The sequence below is a fragment of the Sardina pilchardus genome, chromosome 7 (genome assembly GCF_963854185.1).
Source record: "Sardina pilchardus chromosome 7, fSarPil1.1, whole genome shotgun sequence".
NCBI classification, from domain to species: domain Eukaryota; kingdom Metazoa; phylum Chordata; class Actinopteri; order Clupeiformes; family Clupeidae; genus Sardina; species Sardina pilchardus.
The window spans coordinates 29824626-29843214 of record NC_085000.1 but is presented as its reverse complement, the minus strand read 5'-3'; the positions used below and the strand labels follow the sequence as shown (position 1 = coordinate 29843214).

Genomic DNA, 18589 nt, shown 5'->3' with positions numbered 1-18589 from the left:
AGAATTCCTCACCCCATACCATCATTTCACAGCTCGATCGTCAATCTAACGTCTTACTCCTCTTCCTACTCCCCCTCCCCACCGCGCGCGACCCTTTCGAAAGCTGGTGACCGCGAGTCAGTGCTGAAACGAAACCAACTGCCTGCTGCTGCACGTCCATGTTCCCCTCTTGTTGTATGTGTCACTTCATTTCTATACAAACTAACTAAGGCAGCGGATACCTACGGAAACTCAATCACCCACGCAATAAATAAGCTATGTAGCAAAAATTACATTTTACCGTGACACGAAGAGTGCTGTAAACATGAAATCGAAACTTAACAGCTTGGAGCTACGGTGGAATAGGCGAACCAACGGGCCAGCACTAAACTCGGATATTTCAGGAGATAATCGCCCTGGTAAGAACAAACCAGATTCTGTTCAAATATACACACCTATGGCTACTGAACCATATGTACTACAACCCTTTGGAGGTGAATAAAGAATGTAATTGGGGAAGTTGATGTGAGTGATTGTATGGAGACTAGAGCTCATAGTGCTGTAGACGCCAGGCTGGCATTTCATTTAGCCTGGCTCGCTCTCGCGCTGCGCATTTGAATTGTCGCTCGTGCATGGAGGGCGGGACTTGAGGTTGTATATGTTCAAACTCTGCCGTCCGTTTTGCTAATTCCGTACCCAACCTTTAATGCTGAATGATGAATGTTTGAGCAATATGCTGTCAGCATGCAGACAACATCTCTACAGGAAAGGCCTTGAATATTTCAGAAAACCAAGCCAAACTGCAATCTGCATAAAATTACCACAGGTCCACAGTAGACAAATTGGTGCTATCCTGTTAGCAGTCTAGACCTGTCACACTTGGTGCCTAATTAAAGGGCAAACATTATAAAGAAAGCAGAGTGTTGAGCAGGCAAAATATTATATTATATATATATTTTCTTGAGACAAAAACAAATGGTGATATTTCCCATGAACAATTTCACTGAGTCGAGAAAATGTGAAATAGAAACATTGTCATTAATACGTTTTATTTAAACTAATTCACAAATTCTACGCTGAAAGACAATTTCTTAGAGATACAATCAAGATATTGAGACAACCTGAACTCTTGAAAATTAATGTGTTGGAGCTATCAGGACACTTTAAAAAAAAAACACACACAAAAAACAACACATGAATAACAAAAGCAATGCATTGGAAATAACACAAGCTTGTCCCTATTTGGACACAGAGATGTGTTGTTTTCAACACAATAATTTTAAGTGTGTTCTTTCTGCAATATTTGGAGAGTATGTGCTATTTTGGAACTGTCCTCATACAGCTTATTTTGGACTAATGTTCAGAGATTCATATCCACTTTATGTTTTAAGGACATATTCTTTGGTAGGCCTATGTTTGATTATGAATAAGAATATGAAGGTAAATACTCTTTTATTCTTGCTTGCAGTTTCATATAAATGCAAGTTCAGTGATGGTATCCTTATTTCCCTACCTTCTTGATCAACAATTATATGGACTCTAAGACTTTCCAATAATAGGCCTACTAAGGCACAAAGAACTGTTCTTCTATGACTTTGCGCTCTGTGACGAATGTCTCATTACTTGCTGTATGCTGAGCTTAATATTTCTCAACACAATCTCAAGGAAATGTTCAAGGAAGTCCTCAAACTAGGCCTACTTTTTAAATTATTTTTCTTTTTTATTGTTGACAAAATTACAATTGGTTAGGCCTATAAAGAGGGGTGCATATTGCATTTTGACAAAGGCAGGACCGTATAAGAAAAAAGAGGGGGGGAAAGGTATCAAGGTCTTCCTTGAAAATGTCCTTGAGATTGTGTTGAGAAATATAAGCTCTGTATACAGCATGGTAACAGGTAAACATTGATGACAGACAGCCAGGAAGGGACATGATCAACGTGGGCTGAGCACAACGTAGAGCTCCGCCCCACATTGAGCCCGGCCCCGATCTGCACACTGCAGCCAGGCGTACTTGGAGATGGAGACTGTCGGGATGTGACCCCGGAACAGGACGCCTCCTTAGAAACAACACACCATTCAAATAAAATCCAAACGACAGAAAGCTGGACCAGGAGAGGTAAGCCATAATTAGTCTAAAGAAATTCCAGTTACAATACTTATAATGAAACCATCGTAGGTCTTGTAGTAGTTCGTTAGCTAACCTAACATTACACCGAGTATTTGCGCTCGGGCTTCGCTACCTGGATGGAACTACCCTCTCATAGGAACTTCATTCAGGCTTTGTTAGAGCTTCCCAGCTAATGCACACTTGCAGTGATTGAGAAACAAACCTACTCGATTGTCCGATACCAATACAGACCGTTAAGACGTTAGTAGACATAATATACGTGCTAATGTGAATTTGGAGTGTTGTCAGTCGCATTTCTGTGCATATAGACCCTAACGTTACCCGTATCCATGAGTTCGCTGGAATAACGTTTAAGCTGCTGGCTAGTTGTAGAAGACAGGAAGCGGCGTTTCGGCTAACTAGCCAGTTAGCTAGCTTGCTAGGTAGCAGTACAGAAACGTTTAAGTTCTGTGTAAAGTAAAACTTTCATTATTTCGACTGTTCATCAGTAACTAGGCTGTACTTCGGAGACTCTTGGGGTGTGGAGCTTATTAGGACCGTATTTTCACGTGTGATTGTTTAGTGATTGTTATAGCTATTGCTAGCTTTTTGTTTGCATACAGATGTGTGTGCAGACTATGCTCATTTTATGATTGAATGTTAGTGGATCGCATGAAAGCCTTATGTTGATTTCATACTCAGCGACTACGCGACCAGCACCATAACGTTCAAGAACATGGTTCTTAGCAAGCCAGCCTCCTGTGTAAGCTGTAGTTGTTGTCTTTCAGGGCAAGTATTGTCATATTTTGAGTGTGGTTCAGTGCGCGCAGCTGAAATTATAGAACTTCACTACTTGTTGGCACGAGCCAACGGCAATGCGTCTTGCTACACCCCATCACTTTGCACCTACTGTTGGTTTCGGACGAATTCTATTTTGGGCGCTCCACACCCATGCATTCATTGTGCCCACAAGATGCTTGATTCCTCCAATGGTCCGCTAACGAATCGCATTCAGCCGTGGATTCTGGCATGCTGCCTGTAGCAGGCACTCCAAGTGTGATGTGGGTGTCTGGGTTGGCCCGCTCCTCTCCTGGCTACTTGTGAACTTTCAAATGAACCACACGGTTTATCTCCCGCTGTCTGCACATTCCCCTGAGCCACTGCTTCATGTTGGAATAGATTAGCGTCTGACCGGCTCCATCTCCTCCACCTTCCCTTCCCATCTGTGCCATGACAGGGGGCACGTCCCACGCAATGAGAATTCCCTGTGCCCCTCCAGAATGCAAACCATGGGTTGGACCAGTTGACCTTGGCTTGATTTCATGTGTGCCTGTCTCACACATACTGTATGTTTGACACAAAATACCCCCCCATGCTCATTTGTGCAGTGCAACAAGACAATCAGTGCCTCTCCTTGTCCTGAGTTTAGACAACGCATTTACTATGTCTTGTGAGAATGTGACTGAAGGATGTTACAGTAATGCTTTGAATACCTCCTGATTTAAAACCCTTTACCATAGTGAGTAGAAAGGATATGTGTGTAGCATTGTTTAGTAGGTCTAGAGTTATGCCAGCCAGTAGTAGTCTTGTCCAACACATGTGCAGAAAAGGCTTTCAGCCCAACATACTGGTGCTACCACAAACCACAATGGGGTCCCTGTAACCTGGCCGCCGTGACGCACAGGCGGACTCATGGGTCTTGTGAGTGTGCAGTTGGGAGTTGCCTGTGAGTTCATGCCTCGCATGGCGTTAACAAGACATTGACCTACTTATCAATCATAAGTTCACGAGCCAGTTCATCGCCATTGTCCGTAGATAGGGCGGCCATTGTGTAGCAACTGTAAATGTGGAATGGTAACTGTGCTATAAAAATAAAGGGAGCTCGGCAGCATCGCACAACTGTAGCTCATCGCTGCCTGCTGGTGGACGTGTGGTCAGTTATGTCATGTGCTGTTTGCATGTACCAGTCGCAGGCCCAGCAGTAAAATAGCCTGGTGATTGTATTTGGTCATCCTTGAAGAAATCTTTTGTTTCAGAACCCCAGCAATCTTTGCATCTGCATTGGTCCAACATATCAACTTGCAGATCATGTGCCACCACCCCTTGGCCTTGGGTTCAAAGCCAGACATATTAGCCTGTGTGCACAAGCTACTGTAATGTTTCATGTCGTATTGTGTATGAGCATCTGCCAGGTGGATAATGTAATGTGATCACTGGTAGAGGGTCTTCTTCTAGTCAGTAGATTTTTCTTGGTTAGACCTAATTGCCCATTCTGAAGTGCTATAAAATACACTCTGTTACAAGTCTCCAAATAGTACACTGAAGAGAAGTAGTGCTATATAGTTCCACTCAGAAATGTTAATCTGTTGTTACCCATGCATTAGTTAGTAGTCGTGAATAATGTAAAAGTCCTGACACATATTTGTTCCAACCATTCACTAGTTAATCAGCAGATTCTAATTAGCACAACTACCAAGCCAGGTATATCACCTATGTTAAATGCACAGGTAGAACCAATACCAATACATGGCAGAACTGTTGCTTAAAGCCGGACTTTAAAGAGCTTTGCGCACCGAAGCCGACGTGAGTGTCCCGTCATTTGCCGCGCACATCAGCACTGACATTTTCAACTGGCAAACCCTGGATATAAAAAATGGATTTTAAGCAGCGGCGCTGACAAAATGGACCTGAATTGTGATTTACATGGCAGCGATGGCGCCAGTGTCCGTTGGCCTTTATACCTCTGCGATGTACCCTCAGCTGGTTGTGGCGTCTGGAGGAGAGCCCTCTTCTGACCAGCTGACCCACTTCCTATTTGGTTTGGGCCGTCAGCAACTGCAGTTCAAGCCTCCATCCATTCATCTTGGCTGGGAAGTGGGAATGGGAAGACTGAAGGTGGCTAAATGGACTCACGGATGCCATAGTAATGTTTGGAAGGAGGCTGAGCATGGTAGATCTCCAGGGATCTTGGCTATTCTCGTCCGGCTGTGCCGGCTCATTGACTCTGTGAGATGGAGATTTTCTTGACGACTCTTGAGGACATTCGAGGCATTCGCTAGCTGAGTTTAGTGGACGTCTTGTTCCCTCGCTGGGCCTGTGTGCTGAGGAAATGGTGTGATGGATTGGGTTAAGTGCGCACAGAGTGAGTTGTGTTTCTCCCAGCTGCTGCTGGAAGGCAGGGATGGTGGCCTGTGACCTCCCTGACCCCCGTCACATGCAAGGGCCTATCGCGTTTCTAGGGGTAATCTCTCGCAGCAGGCATTTGCTGCGTTCCCAAAGCCAGAGCTGGTGTAAGGGGAGCAGGCCATGTCAAAACATTCACCACAGAATCTCTCTCTCTCACACTCTCTCTCACTCTCTCTCTCTCTCTCTCTCTCTCTCTCTCTCTCTCTCTCTTTCACTCTCTTTGTCAGTCATTCATTCAATCTCTTGTTTGCTTACTCTTTAGCTCTGTCTCTTGCTTGATGGTACTCTTTTTTTTCACATTATCTTGCTATTCTTTTTCCCCATCCTTGTCACGCAGTCACTAGCCTGTTGTCTTAAAATAGAATATTAATGCAGGCTCTCTGTTTTGCAGCATTTCATGCAAGAGTCCATTTTGTGTTTCATACCTTCTCTGTTATTGTCATTGAGTAGAGCTGAGACATCAGAAAAAAAATCATAGCACTTTTTACTCACATTATTATTTGCATTTTGAAATGTACCTTAAACAAACGGCACCTGAGGGAGACGCTGCCTGAACTAAAGTGTTTATTTTGTGTCACACAATATTCGGCAGTGCGTTATGGTAGTATCTCATGACTGTGACATGGCTAGTGTAATCACTGTTGACTGTGTGGCTGCTGTCCTGCTGTATGGTGTGATTTGTGCGAGTTCAGTCGGTTTAGTTAACGCTGTGCCAGTTGGCCCATTCTCCATGACAAATGGATCCGTATCAAGCCACAACACACATTGTGTGTGTAGCCAAGAAACATATTAGTGTCACTGTGAAATGTCACGACCCTCGGAAGACAGTACAGACCCTTTCCAACTAAAAGCAGTCGGAGGCTGCCAGGGCATGGGGTTTGCTTCAGTTCAGTGTGACATTAAGCCAGGGTAAGCTGAGATTTACTGGCCAAGCACAGACCCCTCTCAGGGACTGGTCAGGCTGTACGTGGAGGATCTTTGCTGATTACCTCTCTCTCTCTCTAACTGTGGCTGCTGCGTTGTGAGCCTTTATTGGCGCATGCTGGCTACCGTCCATCGCCCAGGTGGGTGCTACACATTGGTGTTGGTGGAAGCGCTACAAATGCAAGTTAGTTGTTAACTCTCCTGAACTAAACTCTACGGAGAGGGACGAGATGGCAATAATCAGGGTTTGAATCTACTGACAGTCCGGTTGGCTGAGAGCAATTTGAATCCTGATCTTCTGACAGCCTTTGCATTTTGGGTGGCAGGTGGTCTTCATGTTGTCGGACTGTTGTGCAGTGGAGGCGATCAGTTCCATGGTGATAAGCCACGTTATTGAAACGTATGGTGATGTGCCAAACATGTGCCATTTTCTACATAGTGTTATCATACTGTATTGCATAGCAGCTGCATCATAATGTTGCCAACTGACTCAGCCCAGATAAATCAAGCTGGAAGAGGAAGACTGCCTTGCAGTAGACAGTTTGGAGATGCTTCAACAGCACCCAACAGTCGTTGTGTGAGCGTGTGATTGATTGTTTCCGTCTAACCTACACCTTTCTCAGTCTGACTGTAAAGCAATGAGAGGGGGATGCTAACACTCTGTGTCCTAGATTGCTAGGGCCTCACCCTATTCTTCTGTATGATCCTAACAAGCTAGTCACGCACACCCATCTGCATTGCACTCCTCCTCCTCCTCTCTGCAGACGTCTGCTCTTGTCTCAGGAGACGAGAGAGATGGGGTGGAGAGAGAGAGCAAGCGAGAGAGAGATCTTTAATGTTTACCAGTCTGGCATCAGTTGCACTTCAACTGCATGGTGAAATCATCCCCAGTTCGTTTGTAAAACGGGTTGGAGACATGTCTTGACAACTGTTTGACATCTGTGTGTGTGTGTGTGTGAGTTTGTGTTTGTGTGTGTTTGTGTGTGTTTGTTCTTTTTTCCCCTCTCTTCTTTTCTCCCCATTTGCATTGTGCTCCTCATCCACAGAAGCATTTCCCTGTGGAATTTTCCAGAAACAAGCACATCACCTTCTACAGATGAATTTTCTCTGAGCTGAAGTAGGGTATGGGTGAGGTACAAATAAATAAATAAATATGTGCATCTGAGTTAAAAGGGAGGAAGAAATCTGCCTGATATAGGCCTCGACAAGATTGGGGGGAAAAAGTGAAACATCAAAAACCCAATGTGAAGCTGTAGCCAGTGAGGCTCTAAAAGTGGCTCATTTTAGAGCTTCAAAAGGAATTCTGAGGATGGAGAACAAAAAAGAAAAAGAGGCGAGAACATGTTGTTTTGAGCCATTTTAGCTACCTCTTCGAACCGAGTAGACTGTCCGTATCTCCGACCAATTTTCCCCTGTCCCTGCCAGCGGGCGTCAGCTGCAGTTTGTCCGCCTGAGGAGAGGACCTGTCTGGATGAAAGGACCTGAGGGGCCCTCCGGCACACTGGCCCCGGCCCCTGCGCGAAGAGCGGGTGCAGTTAGCACTCGCTTTTAGCATTTTAAGCAGATGTCACAGATAACACTCGACGAGAGGGCGCGAGGGCTTTGAATTAAAGACGGGAGTGATGCCTCGCGCGCTCATTAAAAATAGATGACGCCTCGGTCACATTGATTAGGCCCGTCCTCTTTCATGTCCTCAGTGACATGACTCGGAGTCTGTGCTACCACTGGCAGGAGACGACACTCACAGCGCCTTTGTAAACTTCTCGCTAATGATTTTCAGAGATGTGAAAGTCCGGCTTCAGAAAGCAAAAGTCCTGCCATGTATTGTTTCTACCTGTGCGCTTAACACAGGTGATTTCACTAATTAGTAGAATCAGTTCAGAAGTGAATGGCTGAACAAAAATTTGGCAGGACTTTTGCTCTCTGAAGCCACACTTTTACTGATTTTGATGGCAGTCATGATGCCTGACAGTAGTGCTTAGTCTGTGTTATTGTATGAGGCCAGTTTGTGTGTTTGTATGCATTGTATGCACATGAGTGAGTGTGTGTGTGTGTGTGTGTGTACTCTCGCTGTTTGAAAGCTCCCTGCCTCCACCGTTGTTTTCACCTTCGCCAATCCGCGCAGTCATCAGCTGCTGCAATTCTAGTCTGCCCTCTCGCCCGTCAGAAGCCAGAGAGCGCAGACGTGATCAAACGAGCCCTCTCTGTCGCTTCCCTCTCAAGAGCTGCCTCCCCCCGAGGTGTGCTTGGTGACACACACACACACGTGCATGCACAAATACACACACATGCACAAATACACACACAGACAGCCCCCCACTCAGTTTCTCTGTCTTTCATGTCCCCTTTCTTCCTGTTCGCTTTGAATAGTCATCACCCCAAGCACATACAGTACCCTCCAGAATTATTGGCACCCTTGGTAAAAGTTGACTAAAAATAGGTCTAAAAAATAATATTTAGGTGATTTATTGTACTCCCACAATGAAAACAATGAGGAAAAATACACCCTGCAAGGGAAGCAAATGTATTCTGAGAAAAAGGAAAATCTCATAAAGAAATAAATGTTTTTAATAAAAACACGTCACTCACAATTATCGGCACCCCTACTTGTAATACCTTCTTAAACCTCCCTTTGTCAATAAAAAAGCATGTAATATTCTTCTCTGACACCCCATAAAGATTGAGAATACAGAGTAAGGGATTTAAGACCATTCATCTTTACAAAACCTCCCCAGATCGTCCAGATTGCTAGGTCCACACTTGTGCATTCTTCTCGTTGACTCATCCCACTGTTTTTCTATGGAGTTTAGATCAGGGGACTGCTATGGCAATGTCTGAAGCTTGATTTTGTGTTCAGTAAACCATATTTGTTTTGATCTGTGCATTTGTTTTGGTTCATTGACCTGATGAATGATCCAATCATGACCAACTTGTAGGGCCTTGGCAGAGATTGTTTGATTTCCTTTGAAAATGTTCAGGTTTTTCTTGGTGTTCATGATGCCATGCACCTTAATTAGGTTCCCAAGGCCTTTGGGAATTAAAACAGCACCACAATAGCACAGCCCCTCCACCATAATTCTGATTAGGCATGGGGTTCTTTTTAGTATAGTCATTCTTCTATGTACGCCAAAGACACCTTAAGTGTTTTTAGCAAAAGAGCATAATTTTATTTTCATCTGACAATAGACCACACTCCCAGACATGTCATGGTACCATTCAGTAACTCCTGCCATTTACATTGTTCATTAAATGACTCTACTGGCTTTAATCTGACATGCTGTTTAAATAATCTATTAGCAGTGAGGTCACTTTTGAAGATTTTTGGGGGGGACTTGGTGACCCCAAGATGATAGCTTTGTCTGTAACTCTCAACAGTGGTTCTTATGGATTTTTTTGCCTATCATACCATCCTCCATACTGTGCGTGGGAGCAAAATAGCCATGGGTCTTTGCCCAAGCATGTTTGCCACATTTCCAGATGATTAGAACCTTTTAGTCATCATTTTAACTGGAAATATAGGCATTTTCAACAAAATACCTAGTTTCCATAGACATTCTCTTACTTACAAATGTCAACACAATTTCTTTTTATTTCAATTTAGTGTATTCTCTTGTCTCTCCAATGTTGAAAAATGACTAGAGGATTTAGCCTCTGAGTGACTTCATTTTCATACCATAGTGAAAAAGAACGTCATGAACTACTTCTGAAAGTTCACAGACACTCTGATTTACTTTAAAACGTTGCATTTACATAGGAAAATGCTCCTGTTAAATGTTGTACATAATATGTTTCAGGGGTGCCAATCATTGTGAGCAAGCTGTTTTTGTTAAAAATATTTATTTCTTTATGAGATCTTCCTTTTTCTCAGAATAAATTTGCTTGCCTTGCAGGGTATATTTTTCCTCATTGTTTTCATTGTGGGAGTACAATAAATCACCTAAAGATTATTTTTTATACCTATTTTTAGTCAACTTTTACCAAGGGTGCCAATAATTCTGGAGGGTACTGTATATAGCCTGTTTTTTTGGTTTCCTTTTTTGTCTGCCCTTATCTGAAAGACAAGACAAGACAAGGTCCTTTTGAGACTGAGCTTCTTGACTTGTTAGAATGGCTGTTAACAGAGACCATAGATAATTATGCTTGAACTAGTAGCTATTGTATAGTGTGTGATATTCAGAGCTGCAACTATCAGGGAGAATTCAATTGATCAATCGTTTTTATGGGAAATAAATATCTGTTTCGATTTTCTTATTTACTCCTCAGTGATGGTTAGGCTAGTTACCTTAATATTAGATGAGATTAGATTAAACTGTATTGTCATTGTGCAGAGTACAAGTACAAAGACAACAAAATGCAGTTTGCCTCTAACCCAGAAGTGCAAAAAAGCAGAAAAGTGCAATGTGATATACAAAGTATAGACAGGTGGTGCATAGACAGGACAAGACGTATAGTGCAGTGTAGACAGTAGTATACAGTTGGTTTACATAAGGTTTACATTCATATAAATTAAATATAAATATGTGCAGTGTATCAGCATTAACATTTGAGGACGCCATCCTGCACTTGTGGAAACACTGATATAGATGTGTTCACCATTTTCCGATATTAAATGTAATAACATTATACCAAAAAGCCAAATAACTAGTCAATTAATTGAGAAAACAACTGACCGATGAATGGACAATGAAAATACTCATTTGAAGCCTGTAGACACAACGCACTATGGCTTTGACTCAAACCACCTACTTACACACTTCAAATACTTACTTTAAGTTTAGTGCAGATATTGGGACCGTACTAACCATTGAAAAATGTGAACAATGCAAGTAAGTGCTCAGTGTACACTAGCAGTGTACTGACAGAAGTATGTGGTTTGAGACACAGGCTATGTGTTGGAACCATCACAAAGGAAGTGCCCATCAGCTGCACTGCCACTCCTGAAGTGGTGGCAGTAGAGTTTAAAGGATGAGCATGAACCTGTGCTTATGTCAATTGTGAAGCATCACCTGGGCCCCATCGGATTGAGGTGGTCGCTATGGTCGCGATGCTGAGATAGGCCAGTGCAGACATGCGTGAGCATCTTTGTGAGGCTTGTCGTGGTGATGGGGGTCGAAAGCAGGCGTTTGGAAGGAGGGTGGGCTTTTGGGGGGCTCTGAGCCAGCTTTTCAATTAAATATACAGTGAGGAGCACATGTATTTGATACCCTGCTAAAACAGGAATATAAAATCATCATTTGACAATTGATCTTAATGCCTTAACTCAAAAAATTAGTACAAATCAAACCGCCAAGGACACCAATTTTCTTTGTGATTGAAGAATGTATCGTAAATAGATAAATGTTTTCCTTAAATGCTAGGGGAAGGAAGTATTTGACCCCCTATGTAACCCTATGGGAATTTAACACATAGGGTTAACATAGGGGCAGGCAGATTTTTATTTTTAAAGGCCAGCTATTTCATGGATCTAGGATATTATGCATCCCGATAAATTTCCCTTGGCCTTTGAAATTAAAATAGCCCCACATCATCACATACCCTTCACCATAGCTAGAGATTGGCATGGTGCTTTTTCCAGTAGGCCTATTAGCCTGTTTGATTTGCATTGAGCTCAATGAGCATCAAACAGGCTAATAGGCCTACTGGAAAAAGCACCATGCCAATCTCTAGCTATGGTAAAGGGTATGTAATGATGTGGGGCTATCTTAATTCCAACGGCCAAGGGAACTTTATCAGGATGCATAATATCCTGAATCCATAAAATAGCTGGCCTTAAAAAATAAAAATCTGCCCGCCCCTATGTTAACCCTATGTGTTGAATTCCCATAGGGTTACATTGGGGGTCAAATACTTACTTCCCCCTAGCATTTAGGAAGAACATTTATTTATTTACGAAACATTCTTCCATCACAAAGAAAATTGGCGTACTTAGCGGTTTTATTTTTACTCAATTTTTGAATTAAGACATTAAGATCAATTGTCAAATGACGATTTTATATTCCTCTTTTTAGGCAACTTTAGCATGGTATCAAATACATTTTCTCCTCACTGTAAGCCTAACATCAAACAGGCTGTCAACATACATTACAAGCCCTTTCCACAGATAAAGAGGGCTAGAGGTATTAGAGTTGGGGTGTCTCCTGGGGGATTCTCTGTGACAGATTGAGAAATAAAAGTGTGTGTGTGTGTGTGTGTGTGTGTGTGTGTGTGTGTGTGTGTGTGTGTGTCCTGCTGTCTTCTTTATTTTCCCTCTATAGAAGCAGCACATCTCTTGCTAGCTACACTTCCATGTAACAATACTATTGGTCTCCAACTGGAAAATCTGCTTGGGTTCCATTGTATTTTCCACTGATGTGGAGTTCCCCCCTCCAAACCCATGACGAGAGCTGAAAATAACACATGCTGTCGTGCATCTCTTTGGAGTCAGCAAAGAACACATTTCTCTCTCTCTCTCTCTCTCTCTCTCTCTCTCTCTCTCTCTCACTCTCCTACTCACTCACTCACTCTCACTCCGTCTCCCCTCCCTCATTCTGTCCGCACAGCCTCCTCCACGCTTCCTCCACTTCATCCCCATGATCCTCCTCATGATCCTCCTCGTATCTTCCTTTCCTCCTCCTTCTCCTCTGTCTCCCCTATCTTCTTCTCCCCAATCTTTTTTCCCCTTCTTATTCTTTTGAAGGCCGTGCAGAGTCTGACTGTGAAAATAGGTCATTAGCGAGAAGGGTGGATGTTGAGTGAGGGGGGGGGGGGGGGGGTGGGGGTGGAAGGGTGCAGGGCTGCGGTGCAGAGCACAGCAGAGCAGGGCAGGGCAGGGCAGGGTGAGTCGCTCTGTGAAAACTCCCATGAAATATTGATGAGGGCCATTTCTATTGCTGTGCCAACCTGCATAGCCACTTCAAGCACGTCGCCACTTCCATCACAATTGGGCTGTGCCCTGCCCCCATCGGTGTCTGGTCTTTCTTTGTGTGTGTGTGTGTGTGTGTGTGTGTGTGTATGTATGTGTGTGTGTGTGTGTGTACCTGTTTGTGCTTGCATGAGAGATGGTAACCTATGGCCTACATCTGACTTGTGTTGTTTTGTTTGTGTATAAACACTTAATTCATTAATCCGGTTATCTGTGCGCAGTTGCGGTGGGTGTGTTGTAAGCTACTGAACAAGACTGAAATGATATTCTCACTGCTGCCCCTACTGCCTTTAAGCTCCCAGATTTCGGTAACGAGGACAGCATCTGTCTTTGCGCTATCGTCGCATGTACTGCAGCTCAAAGCCCAAACAAGAATCCCCCAAAGCCTAAAAGATATGTCTAAAAGCTTTTGGTGTATTTGGTGGAGATTCATTTTGACATCGGGTGGATTAAAAAAAAAAAAAGCCTGAAGGCCCAGAAATGTTTGGCGGTCACATATCCCAACTGGTAATTAGGCTAACTGGAGGATGTGGATCCAGGCGAGGTCAGGGGAGTCATTACAGGGCCATGTTTGCATTGGTTTGGGTTTGTGGGCTGCCAGCAGGTTCAGGCTTTCCATAAAAACGGGATGTCTTACAGTAATGGGCTTGTCTTCAATAGCCTGCTGACGGGATGTTGATATTTGTTTTGTTGTAACTGGGAGATGTCGGTCTGCCATGCACATACTGTTTCGCTCACTGTTTTGTATGTTAGTTTTGGTTGTATTTGTGTGATTTTGTCAGAACATAACAAAATGATAAAACCGTATGAAGGACGTTAGATTGTGTGTGTGTGTGTGTGTGTGTGTGTATATTGTGGTGGTGTGTTGAATATTACTGGTAGAGTAGGGAAACTGGGATGGTTTATAAACACTTAGTCACTTTTTAGTCACTTTTTGAGATTTTATTAAGCACTTTTCAGTTAGGCACAATACGATAGCCTAGAAATCTAGAAACACCCATTTAATGTACAGTTTGGCTTGCCAGGCTAACAATGCGAGGCAGAGCAGTTCAGAACTTCTTGTTTTTTTAGTGCATTGCAATGAACCCTCTCTTTCAGTTAGTAACCTTAGCTTCAATCAGTCAGCATCACATCTGTCCACCAGCCTCCCAGGACTATGCGCCATGAAGTTCTATCTCCCAGACTGGAACACAGTGCAAAAATGAAAGAAAACCTTGCGCAGCATTACATTTCTGACTATCGGTTAGCAAGCTCCTAGTTGGTGCTCGAAAGGTTTTGCTTGTCTTTTAGTTAGCTAGCACGCTAGTGTTACGACCAAAACTCGAATAGCAGTGCTTTGAGAGAGAGAGAGAGAGAGAGAGAGAGAGAGAGAGAGGTACTGTACTGTACTGTACTGTACTGTACTGTACTGTACCGTACTGTACTGTGCTGAGCTGTGCTCTGCTGGTGTGTGTGTCCCAGCAGTGCTGCGGGAGCTGGGGGGATGAACCGCGAGGAGGCCCCTGGGAAGACTCCGGAGGAGATGTACATCCAGCAGAAGGTGCGGGTGCTGCTCATGCTCAAGAAGATGGGATCCAACGTAAGTTTCTGATACACGTACACACACACACACACAGATGTGCATGCAGATGCGTTCACACACACACAAGCATGTGTCACAGGGTAGAGTTAAAGGAAAATTGGAGCCCTCCTTGACCAGACGGCAATAGACTAAGGTTGTTTTCACACTAGGTCCGTTTAACTGGACCGGGCCCGAGTGTGGTTACTTCTACCGTAGTTGGTCTGTGTTCACATTACATGTTTGTCTGCGCACCCGGGTCCGTTTGCGTCATAAGCACCATGCTTCTAGACACGAACTTCAAGAATTCTGTTTACAAATATCACTTGGCAACACAGCAGAAGGCAGTGCAATGAAGAAGACAAAGGCAAAGATTCTTTAGATTCTTCAGAACTTTTGCTTAGCAACCTGCTCCAGGGTTCTAGCGAACCGGACCCCAGACCACCTTTTCAGGCGGACCCTGGTCCGGTCCTGGGTCCGCACCCGAATTCTGTACGGTTGCGTTCACACTATCAAAAACAACCGAACTATCGGACCCAACGGACCCGGGTCCGGTCCAGAGGACCTAGGTTCAATAGGCAGGGGGCAGTGGAACCCAGAAAGACACATTAGGCTCACAATATCTTTTCTTTTGTCAAATGTATTATATACAAATATCACTTCCACAGGCACCTTTAAACCATAGAGAAATTCGTAAGATTCAGCAGCACCATAATCCAAGGCACAAAGTCCCAGTCGTACACAGATGCAGTCCCAGGCCTATCATGGCAATTCACGCATGGTCTCAAGCAGGAAGTCCACACAATCGCCGAGCCCGTCCGTCCGTTCTGTATGCTTTCCACCGGTCATACGTCCCACCTCGTCAGTCTGGCATCACTGATACAGCTCTGTTTAAGGAAAAACAACCTCAGGCAGTGGGCAAGTGCACTGGTAACAGAACAATGTGGCTCTAGCCAAACTGGGCCCGTTAAGACTACTCGCACGAACAAAGTCCGCTACCCAGAATGAAGCTTGTGTGCGTGGGAGAAACTCCAACCCCATGACCATCGAACAAAACCAAGTGGAAAGCAGACACGGCACTCAAAGGCAAAAACAAGAGCACAGCAAAAATCATTGTGCATCAAGACACTACAAAAACACAAAACACATCACAAATTTCCACCCTGTGACACATGCATGCGCACATAACTTTGTTTTGCACGTTAACTTTCGCACACACCACTTTTCTGAACCCCGCACGACAAGGGACCAGCCTGTGCTGTGGGAACAGTCTAATTGGACTCTAAGTTCTGAGGAGTTTGGTATACGTTATTGCTAGACCACAGTTCAGTGAGTCACCCTAAGACAACACACCACACTCAAAGATTTCTATTAAATTAAAAAAATATATATATTTTACATTCAAAATCATTCAATCATATGTTATGTATGCAATCATATGTTATTCATAGATATATTTTAAGGTATAGTAACACACACCCACTCACACAGCCCCTCCCAGAGCCCACACTATTAAAATAGCCCCACATCATCACATACCCTTCACCATAGCTAGAGGTTGGCATGGTGCTTTTTCCAGTTAGCCTATTAGCCTGTTTGATTTGCATTGAGCTCAATGAGCATCAAACAGGCTAATAGGCTAACTGGAAAAAGCACCATGCCAATCTTTAGCTATGGTGAAGGGTATGTGATGATGTGGGGCTATTTTAATTCCAAAGGCTAAGGCAACTTTATCAGGATGCATAATATCCTGGATCCATGAAATAGCTGGCCTTTAAAAATAAAAACATATGACAAATCCTCCTGCTCCTATGGGAATTTAACATGGGGGTCAAATACTTATGCAACCTGTATTTAAGGAAGAACATTTATCTATTTACGATACATTCTTCAATCACAAAGAAAATTAGTGTCCTTAGCGGTTTGATTTTTACTCATTTTTTGAATTAAGGCAAAATCAATTCTCAAAAGATGATTTTATATTCCTCTTTTTGGTCAACTTTAGCATGGGTGTGCATACTTACTATACCCACTGTACCTCACACCGCTCATAGACAAAATAGTTGTATCTCCTATCTATCTGTTGTTTTTCTAGAGCCGCATTGATAAATAGGCTCCGGGACATGTCCTCCGCAGCATGTTCTAATGCAGTGTGATCCAGTAAACCATGTTGAGTTAGCCTGACGTCATGTCACTTAAAGAGTCTGATCCTGTTCCATTGGGATGTGATTATGGGGCGTTTCAACCGATGCGGGCGATGAATCCTGTAGGAAGAACACTCAAACCATCCTTTTTCTCCACCATAACATTGTTTTCTGGTGGGTTTTTTTTGTTGTTGTTGTGCTGTCAATGCCTTTTACAACAGACACAATTGTGAAATCTAAATGTCTACCTTCTAGGAACAGTATTTTATGTTAGGGAGAACCAGGATGAAACACTTTGTAATTAAATGTCATAATAATAATAATAATAAAATAGTAATAAGCTTTATTTGTAAGCTTTCATACACATAATTATAATAGTAATACGCTTTATTTATAAGCTTTCATACACAGAATGCAGCTCAAAGCGCTTTACATTTGGAATATTTAACACAATAATGACACAGTTTTTGCGGTTTATGTATGTATGGTTTGCTAACAAATGCTTAGGCCCCATTGATGCAGACTCTAATCTGTTAGCCTTAGTATGTTGTTCGTATTTGTTGTGATTATATGAATTTATATATAGACGTTTAAGGCACTCAACGACCAGAAAACTGGCAGCCTCAACCCTTAACCCCCTACAAACACGCCGTATGGCAACGGTGGCAAGGGAAAAACTCCCATATTCCCGGAAGAAACCTTGAGCAGAACCCGATTTAGTAGGGGGAGCCCATCTGCTTCTTGCTGGCTGCAGCTCTAATGGCAGCAGTCGAATGCAGAATAATCTTGTAAATTGGGCATAAAATTAGTTTACTAAAAGCTCTCATATACACTCGTACATCTTTTTGAAGATATTCACTGAACTTGCCTGTTTGAGGCAGGGTGTTCCATAGCTTTGGTGCATAGACATTGTACCATGCCAAGCCAATATTTTGTCACTAGCAACCTACCTGTACATCTGTCCTATAGCTGTCAAATACAGTTGCATTTTCAGCTCTGAACAAAACCGTTCAGGAGTTCTTCTGATCTGAAAGGTTTTGGTTCGGGCATAGTTGCTTCACAACAGAACAACCTCAAATGTTGTGGGCGGGTCTAAGTTTGCCTGGCATCCAGGCTCATGTTTAGTATTTAAAATTTCACATAACGTTATTTCAACAAATAAGCTGTCATGTTGTTGTTGTGGTGGTTGTTACTAACCTGAGCTGCTTTTGTCTGTGCCATCATCTGCCGTAGCTGTCAAATACAGTTGCATTTTCAGCTCTGAACAAAACCGTTCAGGAGTTCTTCTGATCTGAAAGGTTTTGGTTCGGGCATAGTTGCTTCACAACAGAACAACCTCAAATGTTGTGGGCGGGTCTAAGTTTGCCTGGCATCCAGGCTCATGTTTAGTATTTAAAATTTCACATAACGTTATTTCAACAAATAAGCTGTCATGTTGTTGTTGTGGTGGTTGTTACTAACCTGAGCTGCTTTTGTCTGTGCCATCATCTGCCGTAGCTGACGCCCAGTGAGGAGGCCTTCCTCAGGAATTACGCCGGTGTGGTTCACAGTCAGATGAGCCAACTACCGCAGCACCCCATTGACCAGGGTAAGATACCGCCCCTCCCCTTACTGGGAAGCATGTACAGCATCTACGTAACCTTCTCCGCTATCCCCTACACAGATGGTCACTGGTTCTGTGTGTGTGCGTGTGCGTGTGTGTGTGTGCACGCCAGATCCAAATGTATCTTGTGCCACTGTTTCAGTGAAACACACAATAATCACAAATTATTGGCACAATTTAGCATCTT

At 43.4% G+C, this 18589-nt stretch overlaps 1 protein-coding gene across 2 annotated transcripts in view; it reads left to right on the top strand.

Annotated features, from left to right (window-relative positions):
• The first annotated feature begins 1979 nt into the window (after window positions 1–1979).
• Window positions 1980–18589, top strand: part of ctnnbip1 (catenin, beta interacting protein 1) — a 30980-nt gene continuing 14370 nt past the window's right edge. Inside the window, exons 1-3 of one of the 2 annotated variants that reach the window (XM_062541729.1) lie at window positions 1980–2095; window positions 14559–14676; window positions 18297–18387. In XM_062541729.1, the coding sequence (XP_062397713.1) occupies window positions 14581–14676; window positions 18297–18387 (187 nt within the window). In that variant the 5' untranslated portion in view covers window positions 1980–2095; window positions 14559–14580. The remainder of the gene's footprint in view (window positions 2096–14558; window positions 14677–18296; window positions 18388–18589) is intronic. The other variant, XM_062541730.1, reaches the window with a different exon arrangement.